General features: G+C 62.9%; 1 protein-coding gene and 1 long non-coding RNA gene across 2 annotated transcripts; one reads left to right on the top strand and one right to left on the bottom strand.

Annotated features, from left to right (window-relative positions):
• Window positions 1-287: 287 nt before the first annotated feature.
• CD19 (CD19 molecule) lies at window positions 288-19,158 on the top strand (the record flags this gene model as incomplete). Its single annotated transcript, XM_084652643.1, has 16 exons — window positions 288-402; window positions 799-1,077; window positions 7,110-7,361; window positions 8,218-8,514; window positions 9,424-9,516; window positions 10,034-10,082; window positions 10,622-10,692; window positions 11,870-11,977; window positions 13,660-13,710; window positions 13,907-13,972; window positions 14,401-14,460; window positions 14,842-14,901; window positions 15,265-15,336; window positions 16,547-16,792; window positions 17,517-17,600; window positions 17,720-19,158. 16 exons carry the CDS (start codon window positions 288-290, stop codon window positions 17,797-17,799), a joined length of 1,983 nt encoding a protein of 660 aa, XP_084508769.1. The 3' UTR covers window positions 17,800-19,158.
• On the bottom strand, window positions 1,931-13,162 carry LOC311514219. Its single transcript, XR_014709846.1, has 2 exons — window positions 12,687-13,162; window positions 1,931-2,611 (listed from the first exon to the last, which is right to left on the bottom strand). It is a non-coding gene; the product is annotated as an uncharacterized lncRNA (long non-coding RNA).
• Window positions 19,159-19,318: the final 160 nt, after the last annotated feature.

Genomic DNA, 19,318 nt, shown 5'->3' with positions numbered 1-19,318 from the left:
CCAGGGGCGTTCAGGCCTCGTCCCTCCAAGCAGAGAACTCACCCCCAATCTATGGGGTGCACCCCCTCTTGGCACCCTTCTGCTGTGGAGCCCCATGACCCTTCTCCACCAGCTGCAGGGCCCCTGGCTACCCCCTGGGACCCTCTGCTGAGAATGTCATGGTCCAGGGCCCCGCCCGCCACAACCACAAGGCCCTGCTGGAAATAGCAGCCCTAGCTCTGGGCCCGCCCACCCCCGGGGCCCTCCCCTCGCCAGGCGCCGCGGGGCCATTGCACTGGGCACAGGGGATGGCGCCTGAGCTGCACGGCCTCCTGCTGCTGACGCTGCTGGTCTGGGTGGTAGCGGCCAGGATCGGGGCCCCCCCGAGGCAGGGGGAAATGGCCAGACGGGTCAACACCACAGGTGGGAGGTTCGGGGGAAGCAGTGGCCCAGGGAGACCCTGGGGGGAGGCCAGGGTGCATGTGGGGAAGGTTGGGCCCTGGGGACTGGCAGGAGGCTAAAGGGGGAGCAGGGGAGTGTCTGGGCCAGGGCTGGGCCCGGGTGATGTCTCAGGGCTGGGGGAGCCAAGGGGCGTGTGGGAGTGGCCGGCGAGCTGTGACAGGTGGAGGATGGGCCAGGCAGTGGCTGGACCGGGCTGGGACCGGAGGGTCGTGGTGCGGAGGCTGCTCTGCGGGATCAGGCCACGGCAGGGCTGGGGAAAGGCGGGGGGCTGTGACTGAGGGGGGAAGCTGGGAGGTCATGGCTGGGGAGGAGGCTGGTTCCCCATTTATGTGTCTCTTCTTCCACCCCTCCCCCCAGAGTTGAAGGCTGCAGTCCTGCCCTGTGGGGGGTCCGGCGCTGTGTATGGGGACCCCCCCACTCAGTTGTCACTCTCCTGGCTATGGAGGGGCCCGTGGGGCCAGGAGCTGCTGAGCCTGAACGCAAGCCTGGGGGAGCCGCCCCCCCGCACCAGGATGGGCATCGGGATCTGGGGGTCACTGGTGCTGCCCAATGTCTCCACCTCAGACGCAGGCGTCTACAGCTGCGAGTGGGACGGGGACAGCGGGGGAAACGTGCTGCTCAATGTGCCAGGGAGCCGTGAGTCCGGGGGGATCAAAGGGCTGATGTGGGGGGCAGGGCCGTGGGGCAAGGTCTGGATGGAGGAGATGACTGGGGGGAAGGTGGTGGTTGGAGGGCGGGATGGGGAGTTGCGGGGCAGGCAGCAGTGGAGGGCAGGCACTGAAGGGGTGGGGCTGGCCTGGCCCAGGGGGCTAAGCAATGGCAGGCAGTGGGGTGGGAGGCAGAGTGCAGATGTGGGAGGCTGGTCCAGGAGGGTGATAGTGTTTTGGGGAATGTTAGGGGGCTGATCCAGTGAGGGGAGGGGGGCAGATCCAGGGGGGCAGTGTCAGGGACTCAAAGTTCTCAGCTCTGTACGGCCCTGGGAGGAACCCCCCTTCGGTGTGACAGCCCCCCATGAAGGTTGCACTCTCTCTCGGGGATAGGCCCTCTGCCCCCGCTGCCTCCTGGAACTGCATCTCTGAGCTTTAAGCACACCTGTCTCTGCCCTGGGCCCCTCGGGGAGTCCACTCGCTCGGGACCCCCCGGGGCCCCACCCCCAGAGGGAGCGATGCCCCCTGATCTCTAGCCTGCAGTGACTCAGCCAGTGTAACACAGGAGGTTTATTGAGCATCCAAACCCAGCACAGGAAACTCTCCGGCCCCTCAGGCCTGGCCTCCCTCAGCACTGTACATCTAGGTCTCTGCTCCATCCAGGTGGGCTCTGACTGCTCTCCCTCTCCAGTACAGCTGCCCCCTCCTTCCAGCTGAGCCCCCAAGATCATCTCCCCCCTTGGCCCCTCCTCGACCTTTGTCTTCTGTCCCAGGTGTCACGGAGTGTGAGGGAGTCCGGGGCCTGCACCCCTCTTCCTGGGATTCACCGTAACTCTCAGCCAGCCAGTAAAACAGAAGGTTTATTGGACAATAGCAACACAGTCTAAAACAGCTTGTGGGTACACCCAGGACCCCTCAGTCAAGTCCTTCTGGGGGGCAGGGAGCTCAGACCCCAGCCCTGGGGTTCCCTGCATTCGACCACCCAGCCCCAGACTGAAACTCTGTCCAGCCCCTCCTCCTCTGGGCTTTGTCCCTTTCCCGGGCCAGGAGGGCACCAGATTCCTTTGTTCTCCCACCCTTTAGCTCTCACCTTGCAGGGGGGAAGGGCCCAGGCCATCAGCTGCCAGGAAAGAGGTTGTCGGCCATTCTCTGTGTCCAGAGCCCTGCACACACCTGCCCTCTAGGGCTCTGCAACGATCATACGCCCTTATCCCACCCCCTAGATACTTAAGAACTGCCTAGGGGAAACTGAGGCACCCCCACAATATTCAGAGGAAACATTAAGAACAGCCCCACTTCATCACACCAGGTAAACAGGTTGCTGGGTCCCTCTCTCTTCCGTCCTTTGTTCCCTTCTGGCTGGAACCGGTTGGTCAGGTCACTGGGGTCCTCTCTTCGCAGCCCATTGTCCTCCCATGGCCAGAACCAGCTGCCTTCCAAGGTGGGCTGAGCATCTTGGTCACCAGTCCGCTAGGGTTCCACATCTCCAGGCCTCCCCCATCTCCAGGCTATTGTCCGGGGTCCTGGCAGGAAGGTAAGGTCACACTTGGTCCCCTGCAACAACAAACCCCATCCCACCACCAGGTGCCATAGGACCCAGCACACTGTCGCACCAGCCCCACTGCTTCCCTTGGGCCCTGGCTAGATTCTCCCCAGCCAAATCCATGAGCTTCGTGAGCCTTCTGCAGAATTTTCCTTTCGTCTTCCCCTCCTAGTTGTCCCTCATCAAGCCCTGGGAACCCCTCACTATCTTTCCAGACACCAACTCGAAAGGGTGGATCCCTGTGCATTTCTTGGGTTGTAAAAGTTGTGCAGCAGCCTTCGCCCAGTGTGCTGGCCCCCCTGATCTCTAGAGAGAGGTTCCTCGCAGCCAGGTACAACCACCGGAGATACTGCTGGTGGACCACCAGCTGCCTCCTGATCCCCCAAAGTTTTGTTTTCCCTCTGGAAGCCCTTTCCCGGTACCGGGTCCCTTCTCTCACATGAATCTTTCTCTGCAATCCTCCCCCAGGATCTTGCAACACCGTTGCTCTCAGCTTCTTCTGGGCAGGACCCTTCTGCTGCTAGGTCTGGAATTCAGCTGGTGGGGTTGGGGCCCAGCCCCCATTACTGTGTCTGTTTCCCCACCAGGGGACAAAGCCTTGGTCTCAGCCCTGTTAAGCCCTGTCCCTGGTAACTCACACCCCTGTTGGAGGTGTTACCTCCCCTGATAGGTAGTTTGCTGGTGTCAGACCAGGTCTCCGACCCACCCCCCATCAGCACCGCCTCTGGAAGTGGATTGGGCACCCCAACCTCTTTGGGGCCCCCCATTTTAGATGTACCCTGGTTACAGGCACCTTAACCTGGAGGGTCCAACGACCCCCCTCAGGGTTAGGTTTGCACTGGGCACTACCTCATCCGGGCCCCCCACATCGGCTGTGCCTGCATCCCCTCAGCGCCTGGACCCCACTGCCCCCAGACCTCCCTCCCATCTACTTTGATGGGGACGAGGTGGCGACTGCCCACTGGGCTCTGCCCTGTGCTTCACTGCGGACTGAGCCCTCTCCTGGCCCCTGTCTGGAGGAGCGAGATCCGGGCTCTCTCGCTTTACTCTTCTGGGGTTACGGACACCAGGTCCAGATCCTGTCTCAGAGAGAAACAGTCACTTCCCAAGAGTACATCAAAGCTGATGTGCTGAAGGACCCCAGCTACCAGTCCCCCCGACCCCCTCCAAGCCTTCCTGTGTCTGCACGGGATCTGAGCTATCGGCAGGTGAATGGCTTCAGCTGGGGAGCCTTCCCCCCAAATTACACAGCCCCTTGGCTGCCAGTGGGGTTGCCCCACACCGACAAGAGTCTCTTGGTCCCAGAATCTCTCCATCCCATGAATGCTCCCCATTGACCCCCACCTTCCGCTCCCACTGGGGAGCCAAGATGTCTTCTTGTGCACCCCTGGGCTCAGGTATCTGCTGGGCTCGGAGTAGAAGCCCGTCTGCCTCCTCCCCTCCCCTGCCCCAGAAGCTGGCTGGTTGGGATAGACACAGCTGACTCTCTGAGCATGCATTACAGGCTGTCCTCCCTTCACCATGTTAGCCCTTCGCGGGTCTCTTGGGCCAAGACTTTCTTTATCTTTGGGTATTGCACCACCTGGTGTCTTTTTGCAGCACAATAATTACAGCTCAGGTCTCTTGGGACCCATGGAGGGAGTCTGCCTTCTTCAGCATTAGTGGGCAGCCCTGCATTGGGGTGGACAAGCTTGGGGTGGAGTCCCACCTCTGAGAGGTCTCTGTGTGACTCCCCTTCCGAGTCACCAATGTGGGTTCCTTCCCCCCTCTGCTGCCCATACACTTATCTGCTAGAGTACCTGCACTTCTCAGGTCTTTGGGCTTTGAGGACAGACGTCCTACAGCTGCTCCAATCCCACCCGATTATACCCATCTTCTGCAGGGGTGGCCCTGCACCCTTTTCCCCCTTGCAGAGATATTCCCCCAGCAAGGTGGTGACCTCCTTGTATGAGACACCTGGAGTTTCTCGTACACCCTTGAATCTTTTCCTATCTGCCTCAGTGGTCCACTCAAACTTAAGCAGCAAAGCCTGTTTGAACCGTTTATAGTCCCCAGTCCCTACACCAGCCATTTGACTGAACGCTTCTATCGCCTTGAGGCCAAGCAAGGGGGTGTAACGGGGTCAGCACGCACCTCTTGCGAGCGCCCCCTCTGGTTGGGCATGCCTGCGTTCTTTAGTTCTGGTGACCCCTTTCGGTGGTTCTCAGATGATTTTTTCAGCGACTCAGCTCTCCGGCTGAGTCACACACTGTCTGCATGTGTATAGGTCCCAGTGGACTGTATCTAGTGCCACTCTGGTGGTGACTCTGTAGCCCTCCCTGGGCTTTGGATTTTAAGTAGTCCAGCGCTGGTATGGGGCCACATCCCCAGGGCTTCTTCCCTGGAGATACTATCTTCCTGCAGCCCTCCCCAGGCTCAGTTCTTACTCAGTTCCCGCAGCCAGCCAGGAGCTTCTTCATTGCTCCCCTGGTCCCTGCTAGGAAACTGTTTTCAGCTCAGTCCTAGCCTCCAGCCAGGAGCCTCTCACTCCCCCCAGGTCCCTGCCAGCAGACTGTCTTTGGTCCTGCTGCTCGTCCAGCCAGGCACACAGTCCTTCTTCTCCAGCGCCACCCAGCAACTAATGACTGCACTGTTCTGCAGCTCCTTTTATAGGGCCCTCCTGGCCCTGGATTGGCCGTTCCAGCAGCCCCTCTGATTAATTGCGTCCTCACCGCGCTAAGCCTCTTGGAGGACCTCTCCACTGCGCCTTTCGTGGGATGGGTGAGGCAGAATCCTGAGGCCTCCAGCAGGGAGCTGTTGGGCCTTGTCCACCCCATCGCAGGGGGTTAGACAGCCGTGCCCACCCGCCTGGTCAGCCGGATTCAAATCACAAACGTCCTCACCGGCCGTGAGGGAGGAACCGATATCCCCCGCCCCCCCATTACACCGGGTCACACTTTGGAATCTAGGCTTCCTCGCCCCCTGGCAGGTCCTCTTGGCCCGCCTCTCCTCCAGCTCATGGTTTCACTGCTCCGAGCTGTCAGCTGTAGCCTCCTCCTCCGGCTCCGGCTCCTGCCCTCTCAGCTCCAGTTTCCATCTCTTCACATCCACTGGGGGGCCCAGGTTGGGAAGCCCCCTCCTGGCTGGGGACTGGGTCTGGCCCCCGGCTGCTGCTCCGACTGCCCCTGCTACTCCCAGGCTCTCCGGGCGTCCCGAAAGCCTGCTGGAACTGGAACTTGCTCCTCGAGCCGCTCACTCTCTCCCAGCCAGGCAATCAGCTGCTTCTGGGTGAGCCTCCCCACGCTCAGCCCTCTCTCCCTGCACAGCCGTGCCAGGTCCCTCCTGCGGAGCTGGTTCTAGGCCCTTTCCTTGCTGGTTCCTTCAACTCCCTCGTTTTATCGCTGGCAGCCACTCACTGCAAAGCACCTGCGCTCGCAGCCAATTGTCTGCAGGGTGCATCCGCCAACCGTCCTCTGCTACCACGTTGTCACGGACTCACAGGTCGTGCCACTCTTGGCCCCGTGCAGTCCCTGGGGAGAACCCCCTTCAGTGAGACAGCCCGCTTTGGGGGTCCACTCTCTCTCGGGGGCTAAGCCCCTCCGCCTCCTGGAACCGCACCTCTCTGAGCCTTAGCATGCCTGTCTCTGCCGTGGGCCCCTCAGGGAGTCCCCTCGCTCTGGACCCCCAGGACCCACATGCCGAGAGGGAGCGATGCCCCCTGATCTGCAGCCTCCAGTGACTCTCAGCCAGCGTAACACAGGAGGGTTTATTGAGCATCTGAACCCAGCACAGGCAGGTCTCAGGGCCCTCGGGCCTGGCCAGTCTCAGCACCTTATGTCTAGGTCTGTCCTGCATCTAGGTGGGCTCTGGTTGTTCTCTCTCTCCTGAGTCCAGCAGCCCCCTCCTTCCAGCCGAGCGTCCTATATCCACTCCCCTCTCGGCCCCTCCTCTGTCCTTTGTGTTCGGTCTCAGGTAAACAGGTCACTGGGGCCCTCTCTCCTCAGCCCATTGTCCTCCCACTGGCCAGAACTGGCTGACTGCCAAGCTGGGGTGGGCCTCCTAGTCACCAGGTCATTGGTTGCTAGGGTCCCCCATCTCTAGGCTGCTGTCTGGGGTCCCAACTGCTAGGCAAGATCACACCTGGTCCTCTGTAACAATAAACCCTCTCCCACCACCTCGTTAAACATGCAGCACACAGGGAAACTGAGGCACACACTGTGTGGGAAAGGCAGCAGGGGGCTGACTTTGGAGACAGCGGGAGGCCTGGGGGCTCACCCAGGGGGGCAGGTGGTACGGGGAGGAGGCCTGATCTGGTGGACAGGTGTTTGGAGGTGATCAAGGGGGAAGGCAGTGGGGGGCTGATTTGGGGGCAGGCAGTGGGGGTAGGAGGGCTGATTTGGGGGGCAGGTGGCAGGAGACCTGGGAGCTGATCCAGAGAGCAGAGACTGGGGTGGACAGGGGGCTGGGCTGTGGTCTGAGCCTGCTCTCATCCCTGCCAGGGGAGCTCTACATCTCTGGGACCCAGGGGGGGCAGGTCGTGCTCCCCTGCGCTGCGGAAAATGCCCGCGAGACCCCCGCTGTGGACTGGTTCAGGGATACAGACAACAGGACCCACCAGTTTGACCGCGCTGGCCCACGGCACTGGCCCAACGGCAACACCCTGCGCATCAAGGGGCTGGAATCAGGGGACGCCGGACGGTACTGGTGCCGGGCCAGGAACCAGAGCTGGACCGTGCACCTGCACCTGGGAGGTGAGGGACCCTGCTGTGCCCCCTGCTAGAGTTACCAACTTTCTGATTGCAGAAAACTGAACACCCTTGCCCCGCCCCCCTGCCCCTTCTCTGAGACTCACTCCTTCCCCCCTCCCTCGGTCGCTCGCTCTCCCCCATCCTTGCTCACTAGCTCATTTTCACTGGGCTGGGGCAGGGGGTTGGGGTGCGGGAGGGGGTGAGAGCTCCAGCTGGGGTTGGGGATGAGGGGTTTGGGCTGCAGGAGGGGGCTTTGGTCTGGGGCTGAGGGGTTCAGAGTGCGGGAGGGGGTGCGGGGTGTGGGCTCTGGGAGGGAGTTTGGGTGCGGGAGGGGGCTCAGGGCTGGGGCAGGGGGTTAGAGCACGGGACGGGGGTCAGGGTGCAGGCTCGGGGTGGTGCTGACCTCAGCATGTTCCTCTGGCTCCTAGGCGTAGGGGACAGGGGGCCTGCGTGCTGCCCGCGCCCACAGGCACCGTCCCCACAGCTCCCATTGGCCGCAGTTCCTGGCCAATGGGAGCTGCAGAGCCGGCGCTCGGGGTGGAGGCAGGGCGCGGAGCCCCCTTGGCTACCCCTTCACCTAGGAGCCGAGGGACATGTTACCGCTTCCCGGGAGCTGCGTGAAGCTGGGCACGGGGCCTGCCAGCCCCACCCCAACCGGACTGTTAATGGCCAGATCAGCGGTGCTGACCGGAGCTGCCGGGGTCCCTTTTTGTCCAGTCGAAAACTGGATGCCTGGCAACCCTAGTTCCTGCTGATACCCCGGCACCCCGATTGCCTCCTGCCCTCTGCTCCTGCCTCCCTGCCCTACAACTCCCCAGATCTTTCCCGTCCCACCCCTGACTGTCCCTGTCCCCCGCAGGGGAGCTGACATTCTCGGTGCTGGCTGGGGACACGGCCCGGCTCCCCTGCAATGGCTCCATGCCAGACGCCTGGGTCCAAGGCTCCTTGGCCTGGAAGCGGCTGGGCCCGGGGGTCTCGTGGAAGCAGCTGATGGAGCTGGCAGCTCGGCGCTACGGAGCCTACATGTTTCAGCTCTCCCTGGGCACTGGCCCAGCCCTGGTGCTGCCGGCCGTGACGCTCGACCAGGCCGGGACCTACCGCTGTGTCCGGGGCAACCACAGCCACGCCGTGGAGCTGGAGGTCACGGCCCACACAGGTAGGGGGCAGAGTGACCATGGGGAGTAGGGTGGGTTATGGGGCAGGAGGGTGATGATGGCTCTGCCCAAGGGGTGGGGGAACTAGTGGGGGTGGGTACAGGGGGGCAGTAGCGGGGGGTGTCACGGAGTCCCTGGGCAATGCTCTGGAGCTGCTCCCCATGAAGCCAGGCAGGACTCTGGGGAAGTCTCCTCTCGGGGAGCAGCCTGTCTGCAGGACACACAGCTCACCCGGCTTCCACCTTCCTGGGTCTGACCTCGGAGCATTCAGCCTCCTCTGCCCCTCCGTGCGCTTCCCCCAGCGAGTCCACTCAGGCGGGGTCCTGGGGGGGCCAGAGGGTCCTGCACCCCAACTTCGCAGTCAGACGGGACTCTCAGCCAGCCAGTAAAACAGAGGTTTATTAGATGACAGGAACATGGTCTAAAACAGAGCTTGTAGGTGCAGAGACCAGGACCCCTCAGCCGGGTCCATTTTGGGGGGCAGTGAGCCAGACAACCACGTCTGCCCTTCACTCCATGTCCCAGCCAGCCCCCAACTGAAACTCCCCCCAGCCCCTCCTCCTCTGGGCTTTGTCCCTGTCCTGGGCCAGGAGGTCACCGGATTCCTTTGTTCTCTAACCCTTCAGCTTTCACCTTGCAGGGGGGACGGGCCCAGGCCATCAGTGGCCAGGAAACAGGGTGTCGGCCATTCTCTGTGTCCAGACTCCTGCACACACCGGCCCTCTAGGGCTCTGCAATGATCATACACCCTTACCCCACCCCCTAGATACTTAAGAACTGCCTAGGGGAAACTGAGGCACCCCCACACTATTCAGAGGAAACATTAAGAACAGTCCCACTTCGTCACAGGGGGACATGGGGGGCACATGCAGGGGGGGTGAGGCCAGGCCCGTCACAATGTCTCTGTCCAGGAGGGTGGCAGCCCTGGATCGTGGGGGCTGCGGGACTTGGATACGTTGCTGTTGGCCTGGCTTCCCTGTTTGGATACTACCAGATCCGCCGAGGTGAGTTGGGATCCGGGACGCCCCTAGTCCCTGCCCCACATCTCAGGCCCCCCTTGTAGCCCTGCCCCCCAGCCCGCCAATCGGCCCCGGGCTTTGCTTTGTGCTGTGGGGTGGGTGGGTGCGACTGGGCTCAGTCCTCAGGGCTCTGGTGAGAGGGGTCCGCACTGTGGGAGGCACGTCCCCCCCAAAACGACACCTTCAGTCCTGGGGTGATGACCCTGGCCATAGGGAGCAGAGGTCAGGGGCGTGGGGGGAGAGCAGAACAGGTGCTGAGTGGGGTGGGAAGTGCTGGGTGGGGGAAGGGGTGCTGGGGGCTGGAGGGGGGCTGGCTGGGTGCGGGAGGGTGCTGTGTGGGGTGTGGAGGTTTTGGCGAGTGGCTGGTCGGGGGGAGGGGTGCTGAGTGAGGTGGCTGGGTGGGGGAGGGGCACTGGGTGCTGGGAGCATTGGGGGAGGTCTGGGGGCCAGGGGGGCTGGCTCCCCTGTGCCCCCCTTACAGCCCTGTGGTGTCTGGTTTCAGCCCTGCAGACCAGGAGGAGGAAGAAATGCCTGATGGATCCTGCCAGGAGGTGACCTGGGCTGGGGGAGAACCTGCTACCCCAGGGTGGGAAGGGAGGGTCTGTGCCCCGGGCAGGATGAGGGTGTCTCTGGGATCCGGAAGAGGGGTCTGTGTGGGCTGTGGGAAGGGGGCTGCTGGAAGCAGGAGGGTCCCTGGGTGTGGGGGATGCCGTGGGGTGTCTGGCAGACGGGCGCAGGATGTCTCTGACCCACGCGGTGCCTGTGGGGTGTCTCTGGGAGGGGTGGGGGGGGATGGGGTTTCTGCCTGGTGGTGGCGGGGGTGCGTGTGTGGAGTTTGTGATTCTGATTTCCCGGTCTCAGAGTAGCAGCCGTGTTAGTCTGTATTCGCAAAAAGAACAGGAGGACTTGTGGCACCTTAGAGACTAACCCATTTATTTGAGCATGAGCTTTTGTGAGCTACATCGGATGCATCCGATGAAGTGAGCTGTAGCTCACGAAAGCTCATGCTCAAATAAATGGGTTAGTCTCTAAGGTGCCACAAGTCCTCCTTTTCTTTCTGATTTCCCGGTCATGATTCCTCCATTTCCAGGTTTTTCAAGGTGACTGGGAACGGGGCTCACACGCCTTATGGGAATGTCCTGCCCCTTGCAGACACTGCTGGTGAGTGCCCCCTGCCCCCCAACACCTTCTACCCAGCACCCCCAGCCCCTGCCCCCCACAGGAACGTCCTGCCCCCTGTAGGCACCACCAGAGTGTCCCCACCCCCCACCCCCCAACTCCCCTACTGCTTCCCTTCTCCCCAGCACCCCCTACCCTACTCCCCCTATGAGAATGTCCTGCTCCCTACAGATACGCCCAGTGAGTGGCCCCTGCCTCTACTGGGTCCCCCAACATCGCCACTACTCCTTTTGCCCCCCAACACACACCCTGCCTCCCACAAAAACAGTCAGCCCCTACAAACACAGCTGGTGAATGCCCCCCACACCCCATTTCCCCTCTGCTCCTCCACCCTCTACAGGAACACCCTGCCCCACAGGTGAGTGCCCCCCCCCATATTTTCAAAGCGATCAAGCCCCAAAGCGGCTATTGGATCAGCCTGACCTCCTGCGTATGACAGCCCATTGTAAACACCCCCCCCCATATGTACCAGTTGCACTGAAGTGGTTTAGTCCCAAGGCGGCTGAGCTGTTGTGGCCCCAGGCAGGGAATGTGGGAGCCTGGGGTGCCCCCAATGCCTGCAGCACCCCACGGGTCCCCCTCTGTCCCAGCCAGTCTGACCTGGGGAAAGAATCCTTCCTGACTCTGCAAAGGGCCACAAGCTTGGCTCTGCACATGGGAGCCAGCTCCACCAGCCAAGTGTGTCGGGAGGGTTCTCTGACCCACCTCAGAGCCTGCCCGCCCAGTGTCCCCTCCCCAGTGGGGCTGTCCCTGGTGCTTCAGAGGAAGGGGAAAATAAAACTGAGAATCCAGCCAGCCAAAGGGGGGCAAGTTCCTTCCTGACCCTGCAGGTGACAGGCCACAGCCCTGAAGCATGCGACTGGATCATAGGCATTGTCTTAATGCAGAGCCCCCCTCACTTTGTGTACTCTCCCTCCAGTCACCCAGGGGGCTGCGTCCCCACAGCCGGCCTAGGGAGGGGCGTACTGGTGCCTCTTTCCAGCTCCAGGGCTTGTGGGGCTTGACCCCCAGGGATGGCCAGTTGCCACATCTGGCTGCATTGACCCCCCTTGTCCCCATTCCCACCCAGGCCAGCTGGTGTGACTCCCCCTACCCATGCCGCCCTTCCCTCACTGTGCATCTTCTGGGGCCCTGCTCTGACCCTGCCCCCTGTTCCCAGGTGTGGGGCAGACGGATGCAGTGCCCTATGAGATCGTGGCACTGGGTGCAAGAGGGCAGGGGAGGCCACTGCCTGCAGAGGGGCCCATCAGTGCTGCCGTGTCAGAGGGTGAGTGACACCCCCCCCCGAGGTGACCCCAACCCAGCCCCCCTCCATGGCTTTCCAAGCACCGCAGGAGTAGGGTGCAGAAAGGGGGCCGGGGCACAGACTGGGAGGATGGGAGTGATGGGGGACACATATTGGGGTGGGATGTGTGACGGGATCCCCGGGGTGCAGCCTGGGACCATGGGACTGCTGTGCCCCCTGAACTCTCTCCAGCCTGGGCTGTCTCTCACAATGCCCTGCTAGTGACCAGCAGCAAACCCCTCCAGGCTGTGATCACTCAGCACAACCGCATGTGGAGTCCCAACGCCCAGCTGGATTGCGTGAAAGCTCCCAGGGCCACTCGTGACTCATGCAGAGAAAGGCCACAGCCAAGTCCCCCCAGCTCCCAGCACTGTACCTCAGGAATATGCCGTCTTGCACTGCTCAGGATGAGCAATGCAGATTTATTAATTGGTTCACCACTTCAGCAATGGAAAGCGGATCTACACCAGCCTTTGCAAACCTGAGCAATTTGCCACACGCTTCATACAAACTCCCTGGTGAAGATAAACAGTAAAACAAACGTATTGACTATAAAAGACAGATTTTAGGTGATATTATGTGAAAGATAAAAAGAAGAGTTAGTTACCAAAAGAAATAAAATATCAGCACGCAGTCTAAACTCTCAAACCTATTAGACGGGGCAACATCTAGATTAAGCAGTTTTTCTCACCCCACTGGATATTGCGGTTCCTAGTATACAGATTTCACCCTTGAAATCTGGGCCAGTCCCCTCAGTTGGAGTCTTCAGAGTGTCCTTGTTGGTTGCAGCGTAGGTGGGGGAAGGAGGAAGGCCCAGCATGGGGCTCCTGTGTCTGTTTTATACCCTCAGTCCATGTGCTTGGGAAACACAAGTCCAGGCATGTCTGGGGGCATTGCTGAGTCTCCAGGCCAGGTTGAGCAGTCCCCCTGGTGTGGCCTCATGTAGGCGAGTCACTGCATCCTAGCTCCCTGGCTGGACAATGGCTGTTGGTGGTTGTTTGACACCCCACCAGGGCGCTGGTTACCTTCCTTGCTGTTACCTCAGGGGGAGCTAATATCTGGCTGATTCCCCAACTCACAGCATGTTTCAGTGACAACCGTAACACACAATCTCATAACTGCATTCATGACACACATCTATGGGTAGAGAAATGACTTTCAGCAGGTCATAACCTTTCCCCTGATCTGGGAACAGGGGGCAGGGTCAGAGCAGGGCCCCAGAAGATGCACAGTGAGGGAAGGGCGGCATGAGTAGGGGGAGTCACACCAGCTGGCCTGGGTGGGAACGGGGACAAGGGGGTCAATGCAGCCAGATGTGGCAACTGATACCTTACCAGGCCTGCTTTCTATGTAGGATCACGATTATATAAAAATGAGGAGTATGGGGGTTACAGGATGCTCCCCCAAGGTATAGAATGTCACAGGGTGTGAGAGGGATACAGCCAGATGAGGGATGGGGTGAGGGGTACAGAGGGGGCAGGGGCACACAGTGGGAGAAAGGGGGGGTGATAGGAGCCCAGCCACAAGCAGGAAGATGGGGGAGGGGTATCCTTGCCTCCCCAGGGGGCCCTATGGAGCAAGAGATGGCAGCTCAGCACAGGGAGGGGCCAGAGTAAAGGGACTGGGGGCCGCAAGACCCACATTGACACCCCCCCTCCCCCCAGACGAGGAGGAGTACGAGCACCCGGACAGTGAGGAAGAACCAGCAGCCGAGGGTGAGTGGGGGGCAGAGAAGGCGGGGAGCTGGAGTTAGAGAGGGGGTTGGGGCATGACAGGACAGTGATGGGGTGGGGAGGGGAGGGGCTCTGGGAGGGGACAGGATGGGGGCATGGGGAGGGGGTGATGGAAGGGGCTGGGCTGCCAGGCAACTGGTTTGGGGTCACCTGCTCTGCTTTTCTCTCCCGGCTCCAGATGGTGATGGCTATGAAAACACCAACGGGGACATGAAACTGTGCATGGGGGACAAGGGGTCCAGCGGTAACAGCCCCCGCAAAACCACCCCCGGCCCCCTCACCCTCACCCTACACCACCCACTGCCCTGGGGTGCGACGGGACTGACTCCCCGGAGCCAGCCAGTCCCTGCCCGGGGGCCAGATGGGAGCCGGCGCCCCTAAAGGGGAATGACCCGTGTCCCATGCCCCGCGCCCCTGCGATGGGGCTGGATGGGAGCCAGCGCCCCCTAGAGAGGAAAGGCCCCATATCCCATGCCCCGCCCCCCCCCCCCCGCCCTGGGGCTGGATGGGAGCCAGCGCCCCCTAGAAGAGAAAGGCCCTGGGTCCCATTCCCCGCTTCCTCAGCCTTTCTGGCCCTAGTCTACACTGGGGGCTGCGGTGTCCAAAGGGGGCGAAGCCCAGGGCCTGTTTAGGGACATCCGCTCCCCTGACACCCTCCCGTCCTTCCCCCAGACGGTGCCTGCTACGAGAACAGTCTGGAGCAGAACAGAGCAGGAGGCAACTGGGCTTCAGGTAACAGGGGCACTTGGATGGGAGGTAGGGCTGAGAGCAGGGTCCTGGCTGGGGAATGGGGGGGGCAGAGCTGAGAGTGGGGTCCTGGGTGGGGAATGAGGGGGCAGGGCTGAGAGCGGGGTCCTGGCTGGGGAATGGGGGGGGCAGAGCTGAGAGCGGAGTGCTGGGTGGGGAATGGGGGGGCAGGGCTGAGAGCGGGGTCATGGGTGGGGAAAGGGGTGGGGACAGGGAGGTGGGGCTGTGGTGTGGCAGGGAGCAGGGCTGAGTGTGGAGTTTCTGGGGGTCTCCCCTGGGCTGACAGAGCACCCTGCCCTGCACCCCCAGCCCCACAGCTTCCCCCCCCCGTATCTCTCATTTATTGCCCCCACCCCCTGTCCCCAGATGCTTCCCACTACACGAATGCTCGCCAGGGCCCCGGGGCCGAAGACCAGGTCTCTGAAGGTAACAGTGTGGAGTGCTGGCGGGGGGCTACCGGGAGGACACCCCCCCACTCCCAGGCATGCCCCAGGGCGGGAGGGGCCCCTCACCCTGGGGATTGGGAGTGGGCGGGGATCTGCACACCCAGGGCAATGGTTTCCCAGGGTCCAGAGTATCACCCTGGTAACAACACCCCTGGCAACCTGTTCATCACCCTGGTAACGGCTCCCCTGGTGACACTGGCCGATGGCCTTAGGTAACAGGATCCCTGGTAACTCCAGGCCATCCAGAGGCTTGCCCCCAGTAGGGTGTCCCAGCCCCAGAAGCCCATCAGAGGGCAGCAGGCACGGGCTGCTGCTGACAGGGACCTGCCCCCTGTGTTGGCAGGCAGCGAGTGTTACGAGAACACGGAGGAGGACAGCGCCCCGCTGAGCCCTGGAGCTGCACGGCTCGTAACAGGTGATGGGCTCAGGGAGTGTGGGGTCCGGGGGTGGGGGGGCTCAGGGTCAGTCCTCCCCTGCCAGGGTCTGCGTGTGTGTGGGGTCCTGGGGTGCCTATAGGGGGCACTGTGAGTATGTGAATACCATGGAGCCTGCAGGGGGTGCTGTGTGTGTGGGGGGGCAGATCCTGGGGTGCCTATAGGGGGTGCTGTGTGGGGGTGTGTGAATCCCGGGGTGCCTGTAGGGGGCACTGTCTGTGTTTGGCGGGGGATCCTGGGGTGCCCGTAGGGGGCGCTGTGTGTGTGTGGGGGGGGTGAATTCCGGGGCTGCCTTAGAGGGCGCTGTGTGTGTGTGTGGGGGGTGAATTCCGGGGGTGCCTGTAGGGGGCGCTGTGTGTGTGTGGGGGGGTGAATTCCGGGGGTGCCTTAGGGGGCGCTGTGTGTGTGGGGGGGTGAATTCCGGGGGTGCCTATATGGGGTGCTGTGTGTGTGTCTTTGTGTGTGAATCCCAGAGTGCCTATAGGGGGCACTGTGTGGGGGGGATATATTCTGGGGTGCCTGTAGGGGGCACTGTGTGTGGGGGGGGAACCCAGGGTGCCTGTAGGGGGTGCTGTGGGGGGGATCCTGGGGTGCCTGTAGGGGGCTCTGGGGGTGTGTGTGGACCCCAGAGTGCCTATAGGGGGCACTGTGTGGGGGGGTATATTCTGGGGTGCCTGTAGGGGGCACTGTGTTTGTGTGTGGGGACCCCGGGGTGCCTGTACGGGGCGCTGTGTATGTGTGGGGACCCCAGAGTGCCTCTAGGGAGTGCTGTGGGGGGGGAATCCAGAGTGCCTGTAGGGGGCTCTGTGTGGGGGAGGGAACCCAAGGTGCCTGTAGGGGGTGCTGTGGGGGGGGAACCTGGGATGCCTGTAGGGGGCACTGTGTGTGGGGGGGGAACCCAGGGTGCCTGTAGGGGGTGCTGTGGGGGGGAACCCAGGGTGCCTGTAGGGGGCGCTGGGGGTGTGTGTGGACCCCAGGGTGCCTGTAGGGGGCACTGTGTGTGGGGGGGAACCCAGGGTGCCTGTAGGGGGTGCTGTGTGTGGGGGGGAACCTGGGGTGCCTGTAGGGGGCACTGTGTGTGTGGGGGGGAACCCAGGGTGCCTGTAGGGGGCGCTGGGGGTGTGTGTGGACCCCAGGGTGCCTGTAGGGGGCGCTGGGTGGCCTCACCCAGTGGCTGGTCTCTCCCCCCAGACCTGCGGATGTTGATGCTGCTGGGTGCGTGTGAGGAGCCGGAGCGGGATCGGCAGGATGGACACAGCGAGGACTCTGCTGGTGAGAGGGGCTGGGAGCTCCCCTGGGAGGGCGAGAGGGCCCCCCGACCTTTCCCTGATACCCCCTTGTTCCCCACAGGCTCCCAGGCCTATGAGGAGATGGCCGGGGCTCTGTATGCAGCCCCTGCCTGGCATCTCCGCCTACGGGACCGCAGCCAGGAGGAAGGTGAGCTCCAGGAATGGGGCTGGGACCCCAATATCCCACTCTGGGTCCCCCCATATCCCAGCACCCTGAGCCCCCTCCATGGGATCACCTCCATATCTCAGCACCCCAAGCCCCCTTTCCTGGGGTCACCCCATATCCCAGCCCCCTGAGTCCCCCTCCCTGGGGTCACCCCATATCTTAGCACCCCAAGCCCCCTCCCTGGGGTCACCCCCATATCCTAGTGCCCTGAGCCCCCCTCCCAGGGGTCACCACTATAGTCAGTGCCCTGAGCCCCTCCCTGGGGTCACCCCCATATCCCAGCCCCCTGAGTCCCTCTCCCTGGAGTCACCCCATATCCTAGTGCCCTGACCACCATCCCAGGGGTCATCCTCCTGAGCCTCCCTCCCTGGGTCACTCCCATACCCCCATCCTGACACCCCTGGGGTCATCCCATCTCCCAGCCCCCCTCCCTGGGGTGACCCCAATATCCCAGCATGCAGGGACCATCCCTGGCCTTGGGGCCCCCACACCAGGCCCTCTCCCTGAAACACCCAAGATGTTTCTGCCCCCGCCATGCCAGCTGCCCCTCCCCAGGCCCAGAGGTGCAAGGGGAGGCTCCCCAGGAGAAGGGCTGGGAGGCGCTCAGCCCTCTACCTCCTCCACCAGAGATGAGGTGTGTATGGGGGGTGGAGTGGGGGCAACAGCCCCCCGAGGCCCTGGCTCTGACCCCGGCTCCCGTCCGCAGACGCCGATTCCTATGAGAACATGGAGGGGGGGCCGGGCTGTGTCCTGCCCCCCCGGGAGGGGAGCGTGGAGCTGCGTGGAGACGGTGAGTGATGGGTGGGTGGTGGTGAGACTGGGCATGGGGGGTCCCCGGGGTGGGACCTGGGGGTAGAGGTCAGTGGCGGGGGCGCCCCTGGGCTCTCACCTGTTTTGCTGTCATTGCAGCTGCTGGGCTGAGGGCCCCAGGGCCCGTCGGAGCTGAACCCGCCAGGCGGGCGGTGCCCCGGAGCCTCACTCGGGACTAGGACACGCCGCCCCCGGGCCAAGACAGGCAGCAAGAGTATCTGAGCCCGTGAGGACAGGGCTCTCAGGGAGGGCCCCGCGCCCCCATGGCTCCGATCCCCATCCCGGCCCCACGTCCTGGGCCCCACTGCTGGGGACGGCCCCAAAGCTGCGGAGGGCCCGTGGGCTCCAGACGCTGTTCCCATGGCTCTGCAGTGGCCAGCTGCTAACACCGTGCCCCCAGGTGCCTCTGGCCTGCCCCACCCTGGGCTCAGCTGCCCCACAAGGACAGCTCCATCCAGCTGGGCTGGATCGCAGTCCCTCGGCGTCTGACATGTGCATGTCCAGGCTGGGGACAGGGCCCCCCCAGTGCCTGTACCCCCCCCCGATGACATGCTGGGGACAGGGCCCCTCAGTGTCTGTACCCCCCCGATGACATGCTGGGGACAGGGACCCTCAGTGCCTGTACCCCCCCCCGATGACATGCTGGGGAAAGGGCCCCCCCAGTGCCTGGGCCCCCCCCAATGACATGCTGGGGACAGGGCCCCTCAGTGTCTGTACCCCCCCCGATGACATGCTGGGGACAGGGACCCTCAGTGTCTGTACCCCACCCCGATGACATGCTGGGGAAAGGGCCCCCCCAGTGCCTGGGCCCCCCCCCGATGACATGCTGGGGACAGGGCCCCTCAGTGCCTGTACCCCCCCCCGATGACATGCTGGGGACAGGGACCCTCAGTGTCTGTACCCCCCACCCGATGACATGCTGGGGAAAGGGCCCCCCCAGTGCCGGTACCCCCCCAATGACATGCTGGGGACAGGGCCCCTCAGTGTCTGTACCCCCCCCGATGACATGCTGGGGACAGGGACCCTCAGTGTCTGTACCCCCCCCGATGACATGCTGGGTCAGGGACCCTCAGTGCCTGTACCCCCCCCCGATGACATGCTGGGGACAGGGACCCTCAGTGTCTGTACCCCCCCCCGATGACATGCTGGGTCAGGGACCCTCAGTGCCTGTACCCCACCCCGATGACATGCTGGGGAAAGGGCCCCCCCAGTGCCTGGGCCCCCCCGATGACATGCTGGGGACAGGGACCCTCAGTGTCTGTACCCCCCCCCCGATGACATGCTGGGTCAGGGACCCTCAGTGCCTGTACCCCACCCCGATGACATGCTGGGGAAAGGGCCCCCCCAGTGCCTGGGCCCCCCCCCGATGACATGCTGGGGACAGGGTCGGCACCAGTACACACCCTCCCTAGCAGCAATCTCTCCTCCATACATCTCCACTGCCCCTTGGCCTGAAGTGTCCGAAGAGCAGGGGCCACGGCAGGCAACCCACACCCACCCCAGTGTGCCTCCATCCAAAATAAATAATATTGTCCTTGGCCTGCGTTTGTGTCACTGGGGTCACAGTCAGAAGTGGAAAGGACATGGGGTTGGGGGTGGGGCTGGGAGCCAGGACTCCTGAGTTCCATCCCTGGCTCGGGGAGGGGGGGGTCTAGTGGTTAGAGTGGGCGGCTGGGAGCCAGGACTCCTGGGGCCTGA

The sequence above is a fragment of the Lepidochelys olivacea genome (assembly GCF_965140295.1).
Source record: "Lepidochelys olivacea isolate rLepOli2 genome assembly, contig: Scaffold_29, whole genome shotgun sequence".
Classification (NCBI taxonomy): domain Eukaryota; kingdom Metazoa; phylum Chordata; order Testudines; family Cheloniidae; genus Lepidochelys; species Lepidochelys olivacea.
The sequence above is the reverse complement of the archived record's forward strand: the minus strand, read 5'-3'. Positions and strand labels throughout refer to the sequence as shown.